General features: G+C 35.0%; 1 protein-coding gene across 1 annotated transcript; it reads right to left on the bottom strand.

Moving 5' to 3' along the window:
• Window positions 1–268: 268 nt before the first annotated feature.
• Window positions 269–20,138, bottom strand: LOC133334606 (uncharacterized). The gene is made up of 6 exons (XM_061542920.1): window positions 19,897–20,138; window positions 10,887–11,439; window positions 8,572–9,191; window positions 3,764–3,854; window positions 1,025–1,440; window positions 269–770 (listed from the first exon to the last, which is right to left on the bottom strand). Exons 1-6 carry the CDS (start codon window positions 20,136–20,138, stop codon window positions 269–271), a joined length of 2,424 nt encoding a protein of 807 aa, XP_061398904.1.
• Between the last annotated feature and the right edge of the window lie 6,245 nt (window positions 20,139–26,383).

Raw genomic sequence — 26,383 nt, 5'->3', positions numbered from 1 at the left:
ACATACAAAAAATCTTGAGATTTTGATGACAGGACTGTCATTGACCAATTGTTTTCCGAAAAAATGTTCTTTTAGAACAGTTCGAAAGAAAATTATTGCCAATGACAGATCGACAGAGAGAGAGCTTGTGTGAGAGTGGTAACAAAACTTATAAACATAATAAGCCATATGTGGTTAATTGCTAATTGTATATTGTTAAAAAATATATGTATATATGTATGTATGTTTGTCTTGTTTTAATTGAGCTGGATTCAAGATATGATATCTATCAAACTTCTTGACTTGTCTCCCGATGAGAATCTGTTTCACATGATTCCATATCACCCATTGTTTTATTATGATGTTCCTCTTCTTCGGCACTGGGTTCATGTTTGGGAGCTGTTGGTTCGTGTTCTTTATAATCGGCATATATTTCAGCACGCTGTTTAAGAATTTCTTGTATAATAACGGTAAGTATTTCACGTGAGTCCACAATGTGACCAACTTCTTCGGCCACTTCTGCCGATAGCCAAGGACAAAGGGTTTCCATGAGTTTTTCACGCTTGGCAGCATCGGTGGCAGGTTCAAGATTGTCCAGAATTTCGGGTAGAATACTGGCAATGTGGCCTTGCAGAAGTTTGGCAGCGGTAACATCTTTTTGCATATCGCTGTCCAAGGATTTTGCAATTTCATCTTGTCGCAGGCGTCTTTCCTTTTCGGATTGTAAACGTAACTCTTCGGCCTCAAGGCGACGTAATTCTGCCAATTCGGCATCACGTTGAGCAAGTAGTCTGAAATGTGTGGGGAATTGTGAATATATTTAAATATTAATCGATATCTTAGAGCGCGTTTAGACTACTAAATTCACTTGATTTCAAATGTCAATTCCATAGCGTATACGCAACGTTAATCCTGTTCACAAATCCAGTGGATTATATTTGATGTATACGCTATGGAATTGACATTTGAAATCGAGTGGATTTCGTAAATCTAAACCCACTTTTAGCTACAAATTACAAATGATACTATTCCAAAATGTACTTACTCAGCTTGTTTATTTCGTATGTGTTGGATTTCTCTTTCGTGGGCCACCTCCAATATACTCAATTCCATTGTACTATCGACCAAGGCGTCAATAATAGGCTGGGCTTCTTCATCAAATTGGAAGAGTTCACCATCGCATATCTCGGTGGCCACATCGACTCCAACTTTGGCCGGTACATACGGTGGCGTTGGTGGCTTCTCAAGAAATAGATCTGTTTGTGTTTCGACCGATAGCTCCGGTGGTCTTGCCACCAGCTCCTCCAAATATTTATCCGTTTGTACATCTTCATGACGTCGACCCGTTACCGGTGGTGGTGTTCCCAAAACATTACGTTGATTTCGTTGGCTAACATTCTTTTTACGCAATGCCTGACGCCGGCGTAATTCTGCTGCCTTGTCAAAGGGATCATAGTCGTTCTGTGTTACAATTAAAAGAAAACGAGGGAGTGGGAATGGTAGGAAAGTACAATATTATTAGTATTGTTGTTTAGTTGGTTTATATAACATTTTGCTAATAAATTTCAATTGCTGTCACAAAAGTGAAGAGTTATTAATGAGTGTTTAACATGCCACTAAGTGCAATTAATTTTGACTACAAGCAGTCTGGTCAACACCATCCCCGGGGATAAGCTATCGACCTACATTGTATTATTTTTCTAATAAAGATAAAATAATTAAAAAAATGCCGATATTGGTAAATGATAGGTATGACAGCGTGTTTACTTTTCGTATTAAACTTTGCAAGAAACACCTTTTGAGAAAACAGCTGATTTCGTAATTTAAATTAACGCCATTTACGAATTTGACGAAAAAACAGAAACGTCCAACATACTGTAAACTTTGTAGGACATTCACTAGATTTAGTCGATTTATAAAGTTGAGTATAAACGCATTTTAACGTGTGAGAAGTTTTACAAATTTAATACAATAAAAATGTATCAAAACAAAAACCTTTGTTTTTGTCTCGACCATCTGTCAAATTGTTCCTTATAATATTTCACATTGAATTCATTACATTACACATTGAATTCAAGTAGAAATTACACACTTTGACAGTTAATCAAGTCAACAGCTGTGCTAAATGGACTACCTATTTATTGTGCCAGCGGATCATTAGTTAGAACCATGGCACAATGAATAGGTAGTCCATTTAGCGCAGCTGATGTCTTGATTAACTGTCAAAGTAGGTAATTTATACTTGAATTCGATGTGCAGTGTTGCCAACCATTTGAAATATTATATGGAAAAATTTGACAGATAATCGAGACAAAAAACAAAGGTTTTGGTTTTGATACATCACATTTTTATTGCATCATGACTAGAACGATTTAATAATTCTTTATCATGAAATAATTCACTAAGAACACGTTTAAACCGACTATAGTAAATTTGTCGAAGTAAAATGGTAACCAGAATTGCCAACTTCTGAATGGCTGTGGTGTTTAGGATGTTCAGGATGCAATAATAAGGTGATACATCAAAACAAAAACATTTGTTTTTTTACACGACCATCTGTCAAATTTTATCAAGTAATATATCTCATATTTGGCAACGTTGCACGTCGAATTCAAATAGAATCCATAAAGCCATGATACAATAATAAAGTGATGTATCGAAACAAAAACCTTTGTTTTTGTTTCGACCATCTGTCAAATTTTTATAATATTTCATATGGTTGGCAACATTGCACATCCAATTCAAGTAGAAATTGTGCACTTTGACAGTTAATCAAGACATCAGCTGCTCTAAATGGACTACCTATTTATTGTGACATGATAGAAACTATGCACTTTGACGAATAGTCAGCTGCATTAAATGGAGTACCTATTTGCTGTGTCATGGTTTTGATGTTAAAGGATTGACCCTCGTTTTGTTTTTTTACTAGCCTAAATATTAAACAAAATACGGGAACAATCATCTGTGAACAGCATATTAGAAAAGAAAATTTAATCAGAATCGTGCGATGTTGTGGTTTGTGTAGTTTTGACAGCAAACAGCTGATTAAACTGTAATAAGTCACTAAACAAATGTACAAGGGAAGACCAAGATCTATACAACAGACCAAGATCTATACAATTAATAAGGTCACACAGGTAGATCAGCTACTTCTCAAGCTCTATATCGAAAACAACATTCACATTTTTAACATTAAACATAATAAAAAAAACAACTGTTTTTGTTTCTTGTGTAACCTTATGAATAGGCCATGATCTATGTCAAACCAAGGTCTAATAATGTCACACAGGGAGACCAGCTGCTGCAAATCAGATGCTTCTCAAGTTTGCCATTACGAAAATAGAAACAACGTCCAAATTTTTAACGTTAGACCTCAGATAAAGCAGCTGATTTTCTTTTGCTGGGTGACCTTATTAATAGATCTTGTATCTAAGAAATAAGTTTGTTTGGTAGACGAAAACCAGCTAAAAAATTTAACGAAGCAAATAACACTTTTCCGAATCAAATCGAATAGTTTTTAAAAGATTTTGAATTGTGATTGTGAATTTAATATACAATAACATATATTGACAGTAAACTTAAGAAACAGCTGATTTTACTGGGTGACATTTAGAATGGGCCTTGGGCAAAATTATGTGAAAAATATTTCAATTTAACTAATTTAATCTGAAGTCATATCATTAAATAAAATCTAAAAAATCCACGCCACTAATTAAATAATTTTCATGCTGACCTTACAGTTTACCTTCAAAATGCTCCAAAAAAGAAACGAACGATAACTTACCAAGAGGGCATTTGTGGTACCATAATTACTGCCTCGTACAACTCTACGGTCGTACATTATATTCTTGTATGGCTCGGCTGGTGGGACTTCTCTGAAAGTACGGAGAGAGGGAAAAAAGAACGAGTAGTAGAAACCAACAAATTAGAATATTAATTACAAGTTAACACAAAATAAATATAAATTTTCTTTCTTCTTTGCGTTCTCAAGAACACACAAAACGATGACCTTTCGTGATGATGAAATTGTAAAAATCTATAATATATATAAGTTTTTCACATAGGAAGAGTGTTATATATGTTGGTGTGGTTGGTAAGGAAATGGCATATTAGGGTAATCCCATTTACATGAATTCTGCTTTAAAAAAATGTAATTAAGGTTGTCATATTCCCCATGTTTACGCTTCAAATAAATGATGTATTTTCATAAATTTGGAAGTTTTAGGCACGAAATAGTCATTTAATATATTTGTAATTTTTTTAATATATTTTTAATTTCTAAAAAACAATGAAACCCCCACACCCTATTATCGTAAATCCTTTAATATTTCCCTATAACATCTGTAGTATTTTTTTATATAGTTGCTGCCACTATTCACAGTCACCCAGCAACATGTGATGGGAATATTATAGGCTGCAAACTACACACAACAATACCATTGAAGAAGGTTGTTCAATTGAAATGAACGAATGGAATAAAAAAACCGAACTCACGACCTATGCAAATTTTTCTTCAAGTTTTTACAATGGACTTTTTATTTTATTTTTCTTTTGCTATTTTTTCGAAAATAGTTTGAAAAACCGGAAGTCAATACAGACATAACAACAGTTCGGTTGTATGTCGATTTTGCATAGTGGACGCGAGGACGTTGTAATCTATGACATGTAGGATAATGATTTTTGAGGTGCACTGAACGAAAATGGGATTCGTATGGAAACCTAGGCTTAGGAAGGGCAATGGAGGAGGATTACGATTGCCGCTTTAGCTGGAGAAAGGCATGCAAAACGAGTATCTCACAGTCTATAAATTAAAAATAAATTTATAAAAAAAACATTTCCCTAAATTGGTGTTAGTATGAAGAAATACTACTGAGCATCTACAGAACTTATTCCCCATTTGAAATTCCTTAAAAAAATTTCAAAAAAAAAAAAAAAAAAAATACCCTTTTGTGTGGGAGGTACTAGAAGTACTGGGCCGATAAATCCCATTTCCCAACATTACATAGACATAGTTAAAATATTAGGTTGTGCAAGGTTTATTTCAAATAGGATTGTCCATTCACTTAATATTATTAATTTTCAGCAAAATTTTGACCATTTTGTGTGGAAGGTACCAGAAGGAGTGAACTGATATTCCCCATTTCCGAACTTGATTTATGTTTGGAAGAAATATTATGATGTAGAAAGTTTGGATTAATCCGGTTACTAGCCACTAAGGCGTTGATTTAAAAACAATATTTTTTTCAAGTACCAACTAAGGCGTTGATTTTTTTAAAAAATATATATTTTTTAAAGTACCCATTGAGGCGTGAATTTAAAAAAAAATATTTTTCCAAGTACTCATTGAGGCGATGACATTAAAACAATACTTTTTCAAGTACCCACTAAAGCTAGGATTAAAAAAATTTGTAAGTACCAACTAAGGTTTGGATTTTTTTTAAAAAATATTTTTTCAAGTACCCACTGAGGCGTGGATTTTGATTTTTTTTTCAAGTACTTGGATTTAAAATATATATTTGTTCAAATACCCACAAAAGCTAGGATTTAAGAAAATATAATTTCAAGTACCCACTAAGGCGTGGATTTAAAAAAAGTACCCACGAAGGCTTGGGTTTAAAAATATATATATTTTTTCATGTGTCCACTAAGGTCGATGAAGAAGACATTCAACTCTTCTATGAAGAAGGCCTTCAGCTCTTCGATGAAGAAGGCCTTCAGCTCTTCGATGAAGAAGACCTTTAGCTCGTCGATGAAGAAGACCTTTAGCTCTTCGATGAATAAGACCTTCAGCTCTTCGATGAATAAGACCTTCAGCTCTTCGATGAATAAGACCTTCAGCTCTACTATGGAAGAAGACCTTAAGCTCTTCTATGGAAGAAGACCTTCAGCTCTTCTATGGAAGAAGACCTTCAGCACTTCTATGAAGAAGAAGACCTTCAGCACTTCTATGAAGAAGAAGACCTTCAGCTCTTCTATGAAGAAGAAGACCTTCAGCTCTTCTATGGAAGAAGACCCCTTCAGCTCTTCTATGGAAGAAGACGCCTTCAGCTCTTCTATGGAAGAAGACCCCTTCAGCTCTTCTATGGAAGAAGACCCCTTCAGCTCTTCTATGGAAGAAGACCTTCAGCTCTTCTATGAAGAAGGCCTTCAGCTCTTCTATGAAGAAGGCCTTTCGCTTGCTTGATGAAACATACCTAAGAAGTCTAAGAAGTCCTTTAGCTATTCTATGACAAAGATCTTCAGCACCTTCAGACCTTCTATTCTTCAACATTGGAATTTTTCTTGCAGTGTACCCACCATGTGGTAGGATTCATTATTTTTTTCAAATGAAAAATTTAACATTTCCTCTTTGGCTAAAACTGAAGTGTAAATTGCGAGAACCTTGCATTAGTTTAACGTCAAGTTTCCTACAGTTCTTAGCAGTTGTACATTTTCATTTTATTTCTTTCAATACAAGACCCAAAAACCAACAAAACAAATAAAAAAACCCAACTGTAGTCAAAATAGTTAAAAAGGCTTATTTAGGATTAGCAGGACATTCACCTATACCCCAGAGGAAACAAACAGAGACACCAATATTAAAAAGCAATAATAAAAAAAACAAAAATCAAATTAAGTGAATAATTTTTTTTATTAGTCATACGGAAATTTGGTTCACTTTTTTTGTTTAACAAAACTATTGGTTATTTGAGGTTCTGGTTACAATACAATTGGGATTTAACGTTTGATTTGTTTTTGGTAAGGAATTTCCGTGATTGGCGTATGTGACACAAATATCTAGTCTACTTCCCTGGTTACATATGTTAGCTGGAAATCCCTACTCCTTTAATTTAATAAAAAATGAGAGTGAGCTAAATTTCGAATATTGTCCTTATTTTCCAAATTGTCATCATCATCATGGTTGTTGTTATTTTTGTAGTTATTTGTTTCGAAGTTGTTGTTATTGCGCATTTGAATTTAGGCCACACAAGCAATGATTTGAAAACAAAATAATTACATGTTTTTAATATTTTATTAACCTATATTTTGTTAAATTGTTATAGGGAGTAGCTCTAGCTAGCCAGGAGGTTGGGATGACTGTCGGAGCACGCATAACCTTTGGAGCAATTTTATATGCATATATATGTGTGTGTGTGTGTGCATTTAAATATTTCTGGCTCATCCTTTGTCATGCATTCTTGTGATTTCAGTTAATTATTCATTCATTTTGAAATGGTCACAATTGTAGATCCAATTTAGATAACTTGGGGGAATTTTGATTTAAAAGTTTTGATTTTATTTTAAATACTCTAATAATTTTTAAAACAATAAATCGGTTTGTATTGAGCTAAAATTGTTTGAAGATGGTAGTTCTGAGAAGAATTTAGTTCTTCTATGAGACCTTCAGCTCCTCCATGGAAAAGACTTTCCGGTCCTGTAAGGAGAATACCTTCAGCTCTTCTATGAAGAAGGTCTTCACCTTCTCCATGAAAATACCTCTGAAAAAGAAGACCTTCAGCTCTTCTATGAAGATGAAGAAGGCCTTCAGCTCTTCTATAAAGAAGAAGACCTTCAGCTCTTCTATAAAGAAGAAGGCCTTCAGCTCTTCTATAAAGAAGAAGGCCTTCAGCTCTTCTATGAAGAAGAAGGCCTTCAGCTCTTCTATGAAGAAGAAGGCCTTCAGCTCTTCGATGAAGAAGAAGGCCTTCAGCTCTTCTATGAAGAAGAAGACCTTCAGCTTTTCGATGAAGAAGACCTTCAGCTTTTCGATGAAGAAGACCTTCAGCTCTTCGATGAAGAAAACCTTCAGCACTTCGATGAAGAAGACCTTCAGCTCTTCTATTAAGAAGACCTTCTTCTCGACGAAGAAGACACTCAGCTTTTCGACGAAGAAGGCCTTCAGCTTTTCGATGAGCTCTTCTATGAAGAAGACCTTCAGCTCTTCTATGAAGAAGAAGACCTTCAGCTCTTCTATGAAGAAGAAGGCCTTCAGTTCTTCTATGAAGATGAAGAAGGCCTTCAGTTCTTCTATGAAGAAGAAGAAGGCCTTCAGCTCTTCTATGAAGATGAAGGCCTTCAGCTCTTCTATGAAGTTGAAGAAGGCCTTCAGCTCTTCTATGAAGATGAAAAAGGCCTTCAGTTTGCTATGAAGTTGAAGAAGGCCTTCAGCTCTTCTATGAAGATGAAGAAGGCCTTCAGCTCTTCAATGAAGAAGAAGACTTTCGGCTTTTCGATGAAGAAGAATGCCTTCAGTTTTTTGAAGAAACCCCTTTTCAAGAATATCTTTTGAACCTTTTTGAAGAAAAACCTTTTCTCGAAGAAAGACTTCCGATTTTTTATGAAAAGACTTTCTCCCTACGAAGCCATATAAAAATATTTTAAAAATGTTGTCGTCTTAAATATGAAGTCCTTTAAAAAAACAAAAACTTTATATTTTATCTGAAAATCAAAAATTGAACTCTGAAAAAGTTTTATGCAAATTGTGTTTCCTAGCAAGAACATGCCCTTCCTTCCCCCACCCTAACACCTTTAATATTTATTTGCTTCAAAATAAAAAAGGGCACACTTTAATAGAAAAACATAAAAATACAACAACAAAAACTACAAAGTTACCTTTTTGAACGACTTTGTTCAAGTTGTTGTTGGAATTGTTGTTTGGTAATACTTATACCACCCAAGGGAGGTGAGGTAGCATTGCCAGCTGTTGAAGATGATGCATGTGGCGGTGGTTGTTGTTGCGGTGGCCCCCTGACACCGTTTATACGCAAAGCGCTTTTCGACGAATCTTTATCAGCATTGGCGATCGAAACTCCAACAACACCGACCCCGCTACCGCCACCTGCACCCCCACGACTAGTTGTGGAGCCTGTTGTATATGTATTCGAATATTTGTCCTTGGCCATTGTTATCGAAGAGTTTCGGTTGGCGTAGTGTGGTTGGTGTTGTTGTTGTGGTTTCTCTTGGCTATTTTGGCTTCTGGTTATTATTTTGTGGATAATTTGCGTTTGGTCAGGATAGGGCAGCCGACTGAAATGATGTTGGTGTTGGTAGTACAAAGACGACGTTGTTGGCTCGTTGCCCTTATAGACGACCGGATGTGAGGAGTACGCATACAACTGCCGTTTACGTGGCGGCGAAACGAGTGCAACTTCTTTTGGCGGTGGTAGGAAAATGCCACGCGGCACAGTGGTAATGAAAAGCGGTCGTTGGTTAAGTGTTTCTTGATTGCTGCCCTATAGGAGTCAAGAAGTCAAAAAGACGCAATAGAATTGTAGAGCAAATAAAAAATTAAACGGTGGGTCTGTCTTGTGTTGGGTTCCCCAAAAACGTGGAGATAGATGTGGGGAGTGTGTGTGTTTTTTTAATAGTGGGGAGTTTTGTTGGGAAATACCAACAATGGAAATGTCATCTGATATTTTAATTGTCATAAAAGAACCATTAAGAAATTTATTTGTTGTTAATGATTTTGATGGATTTTGTCTGTCGGACTTATTGATTGTTGTTCGATAGTTTTTTTTATTGAACTTTACTGGTGGAGGTTGGGTAAAATGATTCATAACCAAATTTTTAAAACCTTCAGCTCTTCTATGAAGAAGACCTTCAGCTCTTCTATGAAGAAGACCTTCAGCTCTTCTATGAAGAAGACCTTCAGCTCTTTTATGAAGAAGACCTTCAGCTCTTCTATGAAGAAGACCTTCAGCTCTTCTATGAAGCAGTCCTTCCGCTCTTCGGTGAAGAAGGCCTTCAACTCGTCTAGAAAAGCTCCATCTCTTCTTTGTAGAAGACCATCAGAACTTCTATGAAGAAGACCTTCAGAACTTCTATGAAAAAGACCTCTAGCTCTGGTATGAAGAAGACCTCCAGCTCTTCTATTAAGAAGACCTTCAACTCTTCTGTGAAGAATACCTTCAGTTCTTCTACGAAGAAGACCTCCAGCTCTCCTACAAAGAAGACCTTCAGCCCTCCTACGAAGAGGACCTCAGCTCTTTTATGAATAAGACCATCAGCTCCTCTATGAAGAACACCTTCAGCTCTTCCATGAAGAAGAAAACCTTCAGTTCTTCTGTGAAGAAGTCCTTCAGACCGAAGAAGACATTCAACTATTCACGATGACGACCTTCAACTCTACTCCGAAGTAGGCCTTCAGCTCTCCTACGAAGTTATGATAAGACTTTCAGCTCATCGATAAAGAAGACCTTCAGCTCATCGATGAAGAAGGCCTTCAGCTCTCCTACAAAGAAGACCTTCAGCCCTCCTACGAAGAAGACCTCAGCTCTTTTATGAATAAGACCATCAGCTCCTCTATGAAGAAGACCTTCAGCTCTTCCATGAAGAAGAAAACCTTCAGTTCTTCTGTGAAGAAGTCCTTCAGACCTTCAACTATTCACGATGACTCTCTACTATGGCCTTCAGCTCTCCTATGAAGTTATGATAAGACTTTCAGCTCATCGATGAAGAAGGCCTTCAGCTCTTTGATGAAGAAAACCTTCAGCTCTTCTAGGAAGAAGAAGACCTCCAGCTCTCCTATGAAAAAGGCCTTCAGATTATCTACGAAGAAGATCTCAGCTCTTCAGCTGTTCTATGAAGATGGTCCTTAGCTATTTTATGAGGAAGACCTGCAGCTGTTCTATGAGGAAGACCTTCAGCTTTTCTATGAGGAAGACCTTCACCTCTTTTTTTGATGAAGAAGGTCTGCGGCTTTTCTACAAAAATATCAATACCATCCCAGGTTTTGGTGTAGTCCCAATATAACGGAATTACTATTTTGAAAAATCTGGTTAACGATGTTAGTACTAGGCAGCTTTGAAATATGGAGCCTTTTCACTTTAATTTCATTTTTTGACATTTCCATTAACACTTATTTTCCAGAAGTATTTCCCAACAAAACTCTTCCCTCAACCAGAAATCGAGAAAATTTGTCAACCTACATTTTGTGAAGAATTTTTAAATTTCGACAAACTGTGATCACGATTCCCAGCAATACTCGAATCCAAAGAGCTTAGCTTGCGTTTAAGTTCTTCGGCAAATTTTTGTACATCCCGATTAAACGACGGCTGCGTTATCGATAATCCAACATTGGCTGGATAGCCAGTGATCCTAAGATCTCGGCCAAGCAGATTTGCATTTTTCGGCAATGCCGTTTCCTCGGAACGTCGTATGGGGTGCACTATGGCGTTCGGTTTAGCTAAATACGAAGAAGACGAAGTATAATCGTTATTTAAGACGGTAAAAGCCGATAGCGATGTGGGTAAACTGGTATTGAAGTTATAGGCCGATATTGAAGGTCCGGCAAATGAAGAAGTAAAATGACGAGAGGGTGTATAGTCGGAGGCAAAGGAAAATTTTGGTCTAGTAGCTCCACCGCTTGGTTGTTCGTCTTGTTCCTTTGACTTCGATTCCTCTGGAGGTGATTGGGGTATATTGTCACTATCCTGGCTATCGTTGTTGTTCGTGTAGGGAATAGAATTGCTTGCGTTGATGCTGTGCTCGGAATTAGAAGGGAAGTGCTGTGGATTTTCGTTTTCTTTATTATAGTCCACGTTTTGCATTATTCGTTAATTCTTTTTTCGTTTTGTGTTATGGATTTTATTTGATTAAATTTGTTGTATTTTTGGGACATTTTGTTGTTGTTGTTGATTAATGGCGATATGTGATTTCATTTCACGCCACAGTAAACCGAAAAACTAACACTAGAACAATGATGGAGAATGGAGGAGAATATTCGGTATAACTGCGGTAATCGATAAACTAGAAAAAAGCCGGACCGGCGTTACTTATATTCCGCACAATTATTTTACTATTTGAAAACGCCGCGAGTGTTGTTCAACGGTCAACTCTTTGTCACGAAATGACCAAAACACATGCTCTCGCCAACACGACATGAGTCAAGTTGTGGGGCTAACTTTGGTTAGCGTGTTTGGAGCTAAGTTAGAATTAACGAAGGATATGACAAAAAGGAACAGAACAAAAAATACCGATGGTCAATACTACTAGAAAAGCACAAACACACAGACACACTTCGAAAGAAATATTAAATGTGTATTGGGGGTCTTTCGGCACATGTCGCTGTGTCCTTTCGGCGTTTTGGTAGTCGGGCTGTCTAACATTAGAATATCAACCTCAAATGTGCGGTTTAACATATAACAAAACGCAAAGGGTTCCCTATCTTAGATTGGCCGGCGTATGGAATTGCGCAGGAATTCCTGATAGAAAATAAACATAAAAACAGCTGTTTTAATTCCGAACTCTCTCATTCTCCTCTTTCTCTCTCTCCCGCTGGGTTTCCACTTTCAAATGGAAGGGCTAAGTTGACTAAATGACCAAAGGATTGACTGCCTCAAGGCGATTTAAATGGAAACCGCCTTACTAGAATTATCGATGTCACCAACTAAATGTGAGAGAGCGTGAGAGCGAGAAATGGAAATTTGAGATTTAAATACTAGAGAGTGAGAGAATAAATTTTGTGAGAGTGAGAATGCAGGAGAATAAATGTGTGTGAATTAAACATGATTATGATTTGTTATATTTTTTTTGTAATTAATTTAATCTTCATTAAAAATAAATGTTTGTTAAAAATGAAAGTACAGTGGCAATCGTATATGATGGAAAAAGTACAGGGGAAAAAATTCTATAATATAAGAAAAAATTTGATGAACTTCTGAAAAATAGAAGACAATTCCAACAGTCTCGAAAATGGTGGAATGAAAGTGCGCATTTTTAATTTTTCCATTGTAAACAATTGCAGATGCGTCTTTTTTGAACACCTGTTTGTATATGAAGGAGTTGCCAGATCGAAATAAAATTTAATATGTGTTCATAACAGAACACGTAACTTTTTTTCTGTTTATACCGCTTTTTTCTGCTAGGCTAAGAACTTTCCGAACTGCCCTCGTATGTTATCAGAGTAGTATAGCTTTGTGCAGACCCAAGAGTTTCTAATGATGCGAAATATTGGTCATATCTCGAATAGTTGAATCGGTGTAGACATGTGCGTTCGTCCGTGTGTCCATTATAATTTGTAAACACGATACAGGCCACAGTTATGGACCAATCTTTACGAAATTTTGCATGTAGGATGGATTCTGGGCAATGAAACCCCCTACTGTCTTTGGTAATGATCCGTTAATATTTAGGGGATGAAATGGACTAAAAACTTAATTTTTGTTTGATTTTCTGGTCGCTATAGAGGCCATAATTTTGACCCGAACAACACGAAATTTCAGTTCAGGAATAAGCAAGCATTTGATAAAAATCGGTCTATATTTATCCTGACATATGTATCCTGATTTCTGTTTGAAAAGTGTGTAAATTTGCATTCTATGGTGTATAAATTTACCCCAGAGGGTCATAGATGGAATAAGTTGACAGTATATCGAAGAGGAGTGGCTCACCTTTAAATTGATATCAATTTTATTGTTCTATCTACTCGGATGTGGGAGTTGCACGTTAATATTTACAGGGGTCTTCCTATGCTAAAATTTTTTAGTGTTACCATTACTACACTAGTGGGCGGAAATGTAGTGCTGATGGCTAGGAAATTTTCCTGGAGGTTCCAGTTGTGGTCAAAGACGGAAATCTGAACAATTTATTAGAATGAATTATCGGTTAATATTGAGTGGGTCAAAGGAAGGAGACTTTTGTCTTTTAAATACCAAAATTTGAATCTCATGGGAAGACGTGATTCGGAAAAGATACCAGGGTAAGAAGCTGTAGCTGTTGACCTCTAGTCTGCCAAGAGTGTACAAATATTGTGAAAGAAGGTGCAGCTGTTGACCTCTAGTCTGCTAAGAGTTTACAAATATTGTGAAATATCACCAAGATTGGGAATATAGATCAGCTGAAAGTTTGAGTTCAGTGGTAGTTGTGTAGGCGGATCATATGATCAAAACCCGATATTTCGAGGTGTTACATTTATGAAAAGTAAATATACTATCCTTAGCCTAAAAAAGAGTAGGGTATACAAATTCTGGTGGAAATATGTGTTCGTAGTTCTATATATTTTTGAGTGGATGTATGAACGTATTTTTAAAATTTTTAACGGGTAGCTGGTTTTTCCTCTGTGTATTACAAATAAAAATTAAATTTGTAGATGAAGAACCTGAAAAATCCCCGAAATAGAGCAGGGTATTTCTATCAGATGATCTTGAGATACCGAAAAAATACACATTGATTTTCAAAAAGTGTAAAATGAGCGGAACTATTATGTATAGAAACATAGACCTATTAAAATTCCCTTCTATTGAAACTAGGAGATATTTTTTTTTACTTTATGAATGCTTTTTATTATCATTACGGTTCGAAAATGTCTCTGGGATTTTCGAGAAATAAGAAAGAGGGTGTATTTATATGAGATCTTTGTCAAATCATGGACCTACATTGATATTTTCGGCCAGAAGGTCTTTTGCACTCCAATAACTTGAAATGTCAAGGTACAGCTACTGCATTTGGAAGATTTGACGAGGACCTTCTAAATACCAAAATTTGCACTAGAATTAGATCCCAAACCGTTTGGGAGATAACTCAAACAGATATGCAACAAACGAAATGTGTATTTCGCCTAAAAAGAGCATATATATCGAAATGTGTGTGTACAGTACATTTTGTTGTTTTTCAAAAGCCTTCTTCCTGTATAAATAAATTGTATTTTCTTTGGGAATAAAAGACTTCATAACAGCTGCCCACATTATAATCTGACCTTGAACATATAAACAACATTTAAAAATGAAATGTATTTGTTTAGGGGTCCAATGACCTTCAATAGGTTAAGTTTCAATTTAAAGGCTAACAAAATTTAATTTAAACCCATTGACCATAAATGTCCATCTGAAACATTTCTCCACAATGATAATAAATAATTGAAAAAAACAAGAAATTCTAATAAAAGAAAGTGACGAGTCATTTTAAATTCCCACAGTCTATCAATCATAGTTTCAATAAAATCAAAAGAATTCAAATGGAAATTTTCCAATTAAATGCTACCATAACAAAATACTTTACTACACATATGTACTCGTATATACATATAACAAATGTGTAATGTATTTATAACCACCACACATGTAGGTGACTAGGTCTTCCTTTTTTATAATTTTAATGACCACTTGAGCTGAACAGCAAAATTCTGTACAACCAAACCAAAATGTGGAAGGGAAACCAAATCCTTTTTCCAAATTAGAAAACCCTGCTTGTAACCAAGAAACGGAAACAATAAAAATTGTCCAAGAACTGTCAATTACGTGGCAGGCCAATGCCAAATGAAAGACCATTCATCAAATGGTGAACCAAAAATAACAACAGCAATTATGTCACTGACATTGAAAATAAACATCATTTCTTTTTTAGTGGCATTTCTGCTTCTTCTTCTACTTTTAGTTCTATGAAATGGATTATGACCAAGGTTCACAGGAAATCCATTGCTACTTCAGTACTTTGATTTCAAGTGAAAAAAAACAAACTTGCACTAAAAGTATGTGTCTATAGGTGCCCCATGGTTATTATTATTTATTTCATGTGGTCAATAATTTGCATAACCAACTCCACGGAGTAGTAAATCAGATGTCTTTATGGTCGCCAGCTAAATTTAGTCAACGACGAAGGGGACAATGGCAATGACCACGTGTGTATGCGCCACGTATTTACGATTTGTTTTTTTATTTGGAAATCAAAGCAACGATTTTTTGTTAGTAGTTATTTCTGGGAATTGTGTATATAATCAGTATGTGACGAATGGAAAGACATTAATAAAATGAATTCCCTATAAAAAAGACATAAACTGGGAGTACCTCACTGCGTATACTTAACATACGAGTAAATAAATTACGTTACGTAGTCTTCACCATGCACTGTGTAAACACACATGCATACACATGTTTATATTGAATATGACTTCAAATATACTTTTTTGGAACCAACATTAAAGCGACACTTTAAACTTCTAATGATCTACATAATATTTTGGAGAACAGATCCGACAATTTTGAGTCCCGAAAGGTGCTAATCTAAATGTCGCACATTGTAATATTGTGCACTTCTTATGATATCTTTCACTTCCATGAGCAACCTTTTCAATGTTTGGAAATCTTATATGAAACATATTGACTACCCGAATCGATCCCAACTTTAGTCGAAGAGGGGTAAAAAGGGTCAATATTTTGATAAATACGTAATACGTACTATAATTCCCAAATTTCGAAGTTGGAGACTGTTAACCTCCTCCGTATTATTAGACTTGGCAAAGTACGAAGAGTCAGCTTAGGGGCCCACTCTATTTGGTAGTTTGTCCACAAAAGGTCAAAATTTAGGATAAAATAAAGCGAATAGAGAATCCGATTTCCACACTTTAAACATCAATTTCTCAAATCTACAAAATTTGGAAAACTCTTAACAATTAGTAAAGGTCCATTTGGGTGTCTCAAAATGTTGGACCTTTTAATTACAAGCCAAATAAAAAAGCTCTAGGTACTGTTTCATAAAACTAGATCTTCTATCGACACATGACACTCAGAAGATCTGCCAAATATAGTTGACCCCTTAAATTAAAAAAAAAAAATACCCCGTCGAAGATATTCCATGCCTAGAAGATGTATCGAAGATTTTTTTTATCTATAGAAGACTCTTTAAAGATACTCTATAGAAGACAAATTGAAGGGTTTTCCTAAACAGAAGAAGACACATTCAAAGGCTCCAATCTATAGAAAAACTATCGAGGGTCGTCAATATACGGAATACCCTTTAATCTAGAGAAGATCTCTTGTAGGTTTACACAGCATTTCACAGAAAGTATTTATCTATTTTCGTCAACGGAAAACCTTTCTATCTGTAGAAGATCCCTTAAAGAAGAGGAAATACTTGTTCTACAGAAGACCCATTGGAAGACTTCTTATTTGGAAGACCCCTTGAAATATTTCTTCTACAGAAAAAAGCGATCTATTTAAATGTGATCCCTTAAATATCTTCTGTGGAAGATCTCCTGAAGAAGAAGCTTGGGCGGGCTTTTGCTGATCTTAGAAGACCACTCAATCTGTAGAAGATATCTTGTAGGTTTACACAACATGCCACGAAAATCGTTTTCAATTTCCGCCAACGTCTAAGAAAAAAAAAACGTCTAGGAGGACTTGTGCTGAAAGAAGACCCCTTGACAGACTTTTTCTACAGAATACCCTTCATGGGGTACTAGGGACTGGGGGACTTTTACTGAAACAAGGCCCCTTAAAACACCTCTTCTACAGAAGACCCATTGAACAACATCTTCAGAAGACAACTTAACGGTGATCGATTTAAATGTGAAACCTTAAAGATCTTCTAAGGTCTTCTACCTATACATGACACATGAAAGATCTGCTAAGTAAGTAGATCCCTTGAATTACAAAAAAATACGCCTCCTAGATCTTTGATTTCCAGCAGATACCTATATAGAAGATTTTCTAACTACAGAAGACTTTTTAAAGGTATTCTATCTATAAAAGACAAGTTGAAGGGTTTTCGTCAACAGAAGAAGGCTCCAATATATGGAAGAACTATTGAGGGTCGTCAATATACTGAAGACCCTTTAATTTAGAGAAGATTTGTTGTAGGTGTACACAGCATTACACAGAAAGTCGTTATCAATTTCCGTCAAAGGAAGAACTTTCAATATGCAGAAGATCTCCAGAAAAAGACGTCTGAGAGGACTTGTACTGAAGGAAGACACCTTGAAAATTTTTTTCTACAGAATACCCCTCCAAGGTGTGCTATTTAAAGACCTTCTACTGAGAATATCTTATAAAAGACGACTGGGAAACTTTTACTGAAACAAGGCCCTTAAAACATTACTACAGAAGACCCTTTGAAGGTGATATATTTAAATGTGATCCCTTAAACACCTTCTAAGACCTTCTACCTTTAAGTAACACTCAAAAGGTATGCTAAGTATTGTAGACCCCTTGAATTTTAAACAAATATCTACAGAAGTTTCCTTAAGGGTATTCTACAGAAAAATTAAATGTTTTCGTTAACAGAATACCCCACATTAAAAGTCTCCAATCTATAGAACTATCGGGGCACGTCTATATGCAGAATACCCTTCAATCTAATCCCCCTAAAGTCGTTATCAATTTCCGTTAACGGAGGACTCTTCTATCTGTCGAAGTTCTTCGGAAGAATACGCCTGGGAGGAATAATTCTACAGACCGCCGCTTGAAAGACTTCTACAGAAAACCGCTTCGAAGATGATATATTTAAATGTGATCCCTTAAAGAACTTCAATGAAAGCCTGAAGAAGACGCTTGGGTGGAATTTTCCTGAAAGGTCATCCCTTAAAGATCTTCTACCTATAGAAGTGATCCATTAAGAACATTCTATTAGTGAATATTCTTTCAAAGTGTATTTATAGAAAATGCATACGAGGTCGTCCATCAACAGGTGATTCCTGGTAGGTTTTCCATGTATAACAAGATTTGAAGGTATTATATCAATAGACGATCCCTTGAAGGCGGCCCATTGCTGGTCTTCTATCTGCACGATACTACTTGAAGTTTTTTATTTTATTTATCGAATACGCCCTGAATATACATTATATGTCCTGGAAAGCTCTCTTCTTTAAACTAACCTTAGAACAGGCCTAGTGAAATATTTTTTTTTTTATTTACAGAAGATTTCCCACAGATCATCTATCTATGGAAAAAGTAATTTATCTGTATTAGACTATTTTCTATCCATAAAATACCCTTTCGATATATTATGAAAATCTTCTAAATATCGAATGCCCATTAAAAGTCTTCTGTCTAATTACTTCTGTCTCCTTGAAGAAATTCTCTGTGGGACCGTTTGAAGGTCTTTAATCCTTGATGAAGAATAACTTTTTATGACTTTCCTAGCCTTTTATCGACATAGAAATTTCGTTTGTATGTTTTGTTTAATGTTGTACTTTTTGGTTTGGAAGGAATTTGTTGTGTTTTTTATTGTTATTCAATAGGCATTTCAGTATTTGTTGCCCCTCCCCCACACCATAAAAATCTAACACCAGGGTTCATTGAACTTCGATGTTATTGACCTTTAACGCCTCGCTTGTATATTGAGACGTTAATAGCAGTGAAGAAATAAAGAGGTGTGAGTTTGACCAATAGCTAATGGCTGTAAACGGCAAAGGAGAAGAAGCATAAAAATATCTGTGGACAGGAAGACAAGTTGAACATAAGTACAATGGGACGTATAGTAAAAGGCTCAAATATATAACATGTAGATATTTTTATTAAACAAAACGATTGATATTATTGTTAATATTTTATCAAAAATATGGAAGACTTCATTCATAGGTGTGGATAATTTTATCTTTAACTATGGATAATCCTATCTTCAAATATAAATAATTTTATTAACCAAACTGTATAATTTTCAATTGTAAATAATTTTATTCTCAAAAATGAAAATTGTGTTGATAATGTTATGGCCATAATTTTATTGGTCATAATTTTACTTTCATAGTATATGGATAGTTTTATCCATCATCGTCTATTACTTTATTAATTTCACTAAATTAATAAATTGTAATTAATTAATATTATTAATAAATAATTAATTTTATTGATAATTAATTAATTTTATAATAAATATTTTTTATCACAAAATTTTACCCCCAAAAATTTGGATTATTTTTTATATCAATAACTTCAATATTTTATTTTTATAAAAGAGGTCAATAACCTCCAAAAGCCATTTTGATGATACGACCTAAGGTACTGCTGCTGCCTTCATTATAGCAATTATCAAAATAGAAGAAATCAAACAAACCAAAACAAAACCACGAATTGAAAGCACACAAATATCCGTATCACATGATATTGAAGAAATTACCAAATTATGAGCTATTTATGATTAGCCAGGAAATTTACAACAAAAAAGAAACACCTTTTCGATAGATGAAGAAAGCGGGGAAGAAAGAAGAAAATTGTTGTTACTTACTTTTGCTGTTGGCTCTTGGCACTTTTACGAGCCACCGTTTTCGGTTGGGATGACCACCAAAATGTATATTTGCATGGTGGTGCTGGACATCCTGGCTTACCCGGTGACCATTTCAATTGTACCTCGGCTATATCATTGCGGGAGGGCGGTGAATCAGGCGGTTGGGTACCCAGCAAAGATAACAAAGCATCACCGGAATATTTTTTACTACGACCAACATTACGTGGTGGGATTGTGGGCATATTGGGTAGATTGAAGTCTTATTGGGTTGCGTTAAATGCAAGAAATACTGTTTTTGAAAAAAATGCAATGTTTCGGTTTCGGTTCGATTTGTACTGAATTTCGTTATTACTTATTTCGGTTTATTGAATTTACACTAAATTATTAAAATTATTTTCTTGCTTTGACAATATTTGTTGTTGAAGGTTTTTTTATTTTTTGATTTTAAGTTCACATTTTGCTGAGTTTTTTTACTTTATTTTGGGATTTTCTTGAATATTTTTTTTTTATTTCGTTTTCGACCTGCTAAGTTGTTAGTTTGTACACAAAATAACTGTAAATAAAGAAAATCAACAATCAAAGCCGTTGTTTGTTTTGTTAGGTTGCCATAGGTAGTTGTCAAACTGCAGCGGTACAACGGTATTTTCAAATTTTCTTCGAATTAGTATCAGTGCAACCCTGCGCTAATATCGTTGGCAATGAAGTACTCCATTGTACTCCATTTCAAAAATAAAAAATATGACAGAAAAAATATTATTACTTTGAGGATTGTGTTGTAAAAATAGCAATATCAACCACAAGGAAAATTGTGAAGACAATGCCAACCATTGCGAATACGATGTTTTATGGTTCTTATTTTTTGCCAATATAAAAATCAAATTTGAGGACTAAGGGTAGTTCTGATTTTATTCATTTCATTGCATATTCTATCAATTGGCAACTCTAAAAAACATTGATTGGCAATGCTGATAATGTATATGCAGAGCGACATCTATATCCAAAAGCTATTGTAATGCCTTTGTTATCAAAGACCCCAACCACATATTGTGAATACACAAGGAAATTTAATTTGAAAACCAATTTCCTTCCAATAGCAAAGACATTAAATATATAAAAGGAAGATTTCATAGTCATAAATGAAATATAGATGCCGTTGTGGTATAACCTAACTGAGTGAAACTGGTCTTTCTCTGAAATACACTAGAATTTTGACAGACAGAATTTTTTGAAGAAACGGATATATAAAATATTTTAGTCGAGACAAAAAACAGGACATTATTATACTCTGTTGCGGACAGGAAAACTACATTTGGAAAATTTTGATAAGACCTACAGGTTATGTCCAAATATGTACTTATATTGATGATCTAAATGGCACTAAATTTGGTACTATTTGCATTTGTTACTATTTGCATTTTGCATTAGGGATGAAATCAGGAAAAAAGGAATTACGACTTCTATTGGAATACAGGTTTGAAGTAGCTTTAAAAAATCTTACTTATTTGTATGGAAAGTATTAAATTGTACTAAATTTGGTACAAGTGGGATTTTGTTGAACAGATAGAGCTGGAGTCATGAAATTGGGAATTAAAATTACTGTTGGAGTGTGGGATTGAAGTAGTTTAGAAAATTCGTACTTATGGGTACGAAAAGTACTAAAATTATTACAATTAGGATTTTGGGTAAACGGATAGAGCTGAAAATCTGAAATTTAGATTACAGTTGAGGATTGAGATATAGAGTCAGCTTTGGAAATTCGTATTTATATGTACGAAAAGTACTAAACGGCACTAGATTTGGTACAATTAGGATTTGTGTGAACGGAGAAAACTGAAAAACTAAAATTTGGAAAAATGCTTGCTCTTGGAGTGTAGAATTGAGATATGGAAGTACTGATAAGTACTAAATGGTACCAAATTTGGTACAATTTAGATTTGAGTGAACGGATAGTAATGGAAAATTTAAATTTGGAATTGAAATTACAGGTTTAAGGAATTTCGTAATTTGTGTGAATGGGCAGAACGGGAAATATAAAATTTGAAATTAAACCCACTGTTGGCGTGAGGTAGTTTTTAAAATTCCTAATTACGTGTACTAAATGGTACTAAATTTACATTTGAGTTAATGGATAGAGATGGAAAACTTATATTTGCAATTAAAATTATTGAGAATTGAGGTAGTGTTGGAAATTCGTACTTATATGTACAAAAAGTACTAAAGGGTACTAAATAGGGTACAACTTGGATCTATGTGAACAGATATGGCAGGGATCGTGAAATTTATGAGAAGTGTAGAATTTAGATTCAGTATCTGATTTGGCACACGCACATCGTAATATTTGTACCAAACCTACATATGCTTAACTGATCGATGAAAACAAAAAGCTATATATATATATATAGAATAAGTCCTGCTCTCTATTTGCAAAAAACTCTAGTAGTCGATTTTCAAAATCCTCCCTAGATACCAAATTTTGCATTGCATGAAAATATATTATAGATTGGTGCCAAGTCCGGACTATATTGCGGATGCATTAAAACATCACAACCAAGATTCATAGGAGAGCTAGACATGTATGTTGCCTTGCTTTCCTAACACCGTTGAAATTTTCAAACGGTATTCCGATGTTCCAGTGAGGAGTTATCATGGCCATCAAAAATAAGGACTTTTCTTTAATTACAAAAAACAACAACAAAACAATAACAAAAATGTTTTGTAAATTATTTTTCTTCCCTTTTAAATCTTCAAATGGGGGGGGGGGGGGAAGGGGGGTGTTCCCCCCTTTCAGAAATAATGCTGAAGTTCATAATGCTGAAGTCCATCAGAAATAATGCTGAAGTCCATTTAAAATATGCACCGTTTTGTTGTATGATTTGTTGCCAAATTATGTTGCAAAAACACTCTAGTAGTAGATTTTCACAATCCTCCCTAGATACCAATTTCGATCATTTCACCGATTTTATCGACATTTTCGACGACCGACATTCTTTTTACTCAACCTACATTAATTACGAAGAAGATGTTTATAGGGCAAATTCTCCTGGTACCTCCATACAAATATAGGTCAACGGATCGATAAAAACCAAAAACCTTAAAGGTGCATCATCTCTGGCATATTCCCTCCATACTGCGATAATTTTTATAAACAATAAATTTAATAAAAAAATTGTTCCACTCGGCATTAGACAGTAAATGCGTAGACCCTGCGCAAACCAAAATATTAGAAATAGAAGTCCGGATAAGTGTCTACTACATATGTTATATATTTAGGGTATATATCTGTCGATAACACCCTCTAATGCATATAATTTGATTTGTGTTTAAAACAATCTGAAATCAACCTATTAGATCCAAATAGTATTTCTTTTCATCCCGTTGACATTTGATCTCAAAAGTTCCAGGAAGCTGAAGTCAATTATATTTAATCGCAATTAAAAATGACACCAAGTAAAATAACATTTAATTAGGCTGACGACACACCAGGTCATTGACTATCGTCCAATGTTGAGATAGACCATTCCTTAAATGACCTACGCGGAATATTCTTTAATGTGCCTTCTCTTGATAAAAGTAATTTCTGTAGCGGCAAAACCCTTTAAATGATCCTCCAAATAGATTTCGATAAATATAAAATATTTGTGTTATAATTTAAATACAAATAGAGTTCGAGTGTTCAATTACAAACTACAAAACCTTCGATTTCTTGAAAATTCTAAAAGATAAAAGTTTCAAATTTTGGTATGTTCAAAGAAGTGTTAATTAAATGTCTAATGTCAAATGATTTGTCAATGTTTATCAGACATAAAATAGACCACACATTGCATAATTCCGATACATACCAAATGGATTAGTTAGAAATCGATATATAATGGAGAGATCACACAATGATTTTCAAATCATTTAATTTGAGGTTATATTGAATCAATTAATTATGTACAAGATCATTATTCATAGAGTAAGAGACCACACACAACATCACATCACTATGAATCTCATCATTAGCCTTGCCAACTCAATCACACAGCCTTTCCTATGCAAATTTATCATTATTTTTTTCTTATGGGTTTTCCTGCACCTCATACCTCATTTGCTGGTCATGCAATCTTTGCACATCATTTATCTCTTCTTGTACCCATGTTTTCCTCCATTGGTTGTCAAGGAGTGAGACTTATTGTGAATTTGTTTGTTATCACAATTGTCTGGTGTCATCAGTTTGTTGTTTGTTTCCTTTATTTTCTTATCTCTCATCATGGCAAGAGAGAGAGGGAGGGAGAGCGAATGACATGATCACTTATTTAGATAATGTCAAACCATGTCTCCTGGTTGTTAGGTTTCTCAGGAAAGGACAATTGTGTTTTGTAGATGCTTTATTTGTTGTTGCAACAAATGGTCTGATGTAAATGGAGACATGTTTTGACACTGTAGGAAAGAATAATGACCATATAAGTTTAGCAGACAATGAAATAATTATTATTTTGCTAGATGAGTGGATTAAGCCCAATCCTGAGGAATTCATCACTATAGCGACAGATATTGCTTAATGTAGAAACAACGAAATTTACGACATTAACTTTATTATCCTAGATATTAAAAAAATATTTTTATTGTAAATTTTCATTTTATATATGCATTAAATATTGGCTAATACAGAAACTGATTAATTTCTCCTTATGAACTATTTAACTTTAAATACAGATAAATTATTAGTAAAATAAATTTTGCACTATCTTGTAAGTTTGAATTTTTTATTCCTTACCTTTAAATTGCAATGTCAAACTGCAACAACAAAACAAAACAAATACAAAATCACAAAAATCCTTTCCATTGGCAACAAATTGGAAAAACCAGCAACTAATCAATGTAAAGTGGTGGTTTCTGTGGGAGCCGAGCATTTGTTTTTTTTTTTCTTTCTTTCTACTCTTTCATTTGGTTCGATTCCTAAGGTTTTGTGGAATTCATTGAAAATATTTTCCAACAAATTAGACTTTATGCAAATTATCAAATTTTCCATGAGCTTGGGTAATCTTTGACGACGACAACAACAACAACACTCATTGTAAATATACAATAACATACAATGCAAATAAGTCCGGCCGAAAAAGAAATGAATCTGATGTAGAAATGCTAAAAATCTCTTTCAACCACAAACCTTAAGCAATTATGTAAAATCTAACCAAGAGGGGGGAAGAGAAAAATGTTCGGAGAGGGATGCATGAAGGATATGCTGAAAAAGTATTTATCAAATGTTAACTCGAACAATGTTAATTGAATAGAATTTGTGTTGAGATTTTTGTTTTGGGGTAAAACCACAGAAAATAGTTTTGTTGAAAATTTCCAAAGATTGAAATACGACAGGATGAATTGAAAATCACTGCATATGAAAAAGATCAAGGCAAAATAAAAATAGATAGATCAAATACGTATATATGAAATCGGGTCTGTAGCAAAAATCATCTAAATGGAGCATATATTAAAAAATCCATCATTACTCGCTTTCTACATGAATGTCGTGAACGCCTGACTGGGAGATTTTATCTAAACACTTACTTAGTTGGCTCGTGACCGAACATTTGTTCCATAAGACGAACTTAAAAAAAGTATTAACAGCGCGTCGCTCTTTTGCGCAATTGAAGGACCATGTGTTGATATGTCATCCCCCACCTGATCTTTCCATCGAATTAGTGGCCTTTTCCTTCTACGTGAGTCTTCAGTAGGCTCGCTTTTATGTGCCTTATGAGCTTGGGCATCCTCATCCATTCGCACAACATGGCCTAGCCACCGTAGTCGCTGTAGTTCAATACGACTGGCTATGTCGATATCCGTATATAGATGGTAAAGCTCGTGGTTCATTCGACGCCGATATTCACCGTCGACACAGATCGACCTGTAGATTTTTCGGAGAATTTTTCACTCAAACATTCCAAGAGCTGCCTCATCTGCTTGCGCAAGTAAAATTGCTTCTGATCCATATACCAGCACGGATAGTATCAGCAACTTGTAGTGCGTGAGTTTAGTCTGTCGAGAGGCGGCCTTATTTCTAAACTGCTTACTTAGACCATAGCCAACATTATCATTCTCTGAATTTCCAAACTGATGTCATTAGTTTTGTTTATGGCGGTACCGAGGTATATAAAATCGTTGACTACCTCGAAGGTGTAGTTTTAAAGTTCCACAGATGATCCGAGTCTACTGGACGTCTTGCGCGTTGATACCATCAGCTTGGACTTCTCGCCTTTTACTGCCAGACTCCTTTGGCTATTACCGCTCGCAATGTTCGACCCAAAGAGTACCATTTCTGTTCACCTTCACCTCTCAGGATGTTAAAAACGTCACAAGAGAGGCTGTCACCTTGTCTAAATCCTCGTTTGGTATTGAAGGGCTCTGAGAGGTTATGTTAATTAAATTTATCCTGTATAGCCGTATTAATTTTACAGGAATGCCGAACGCAGACATGGCTTTAAATACTTCTGAGCGGCTTTATACCTGT

The sequence above is a fragment of the Musca vetustissima genome, unplaced genomic scaffold (genome assembly GCF_032173495.1).
Source record: "Musca vetustissima isolate MV318-11 ecotype Yass unplaced genomic scaffold, APGP_CSIRO_Mvet_v1 utg2180, whole genome shotgun sequence".
Taxonomy (NCBI): domain Eukaryota; kingdom Metazoa; phylum Arthropoda; class Insecta; order Diptera; family Muscidae; genus Musca; species Musca vetustissima.
The sequence above is the reverse complement of the archived record's forward strand: the minus strand, read 5'-3'. Positions and strand labels throughout refer to the sequence as shown.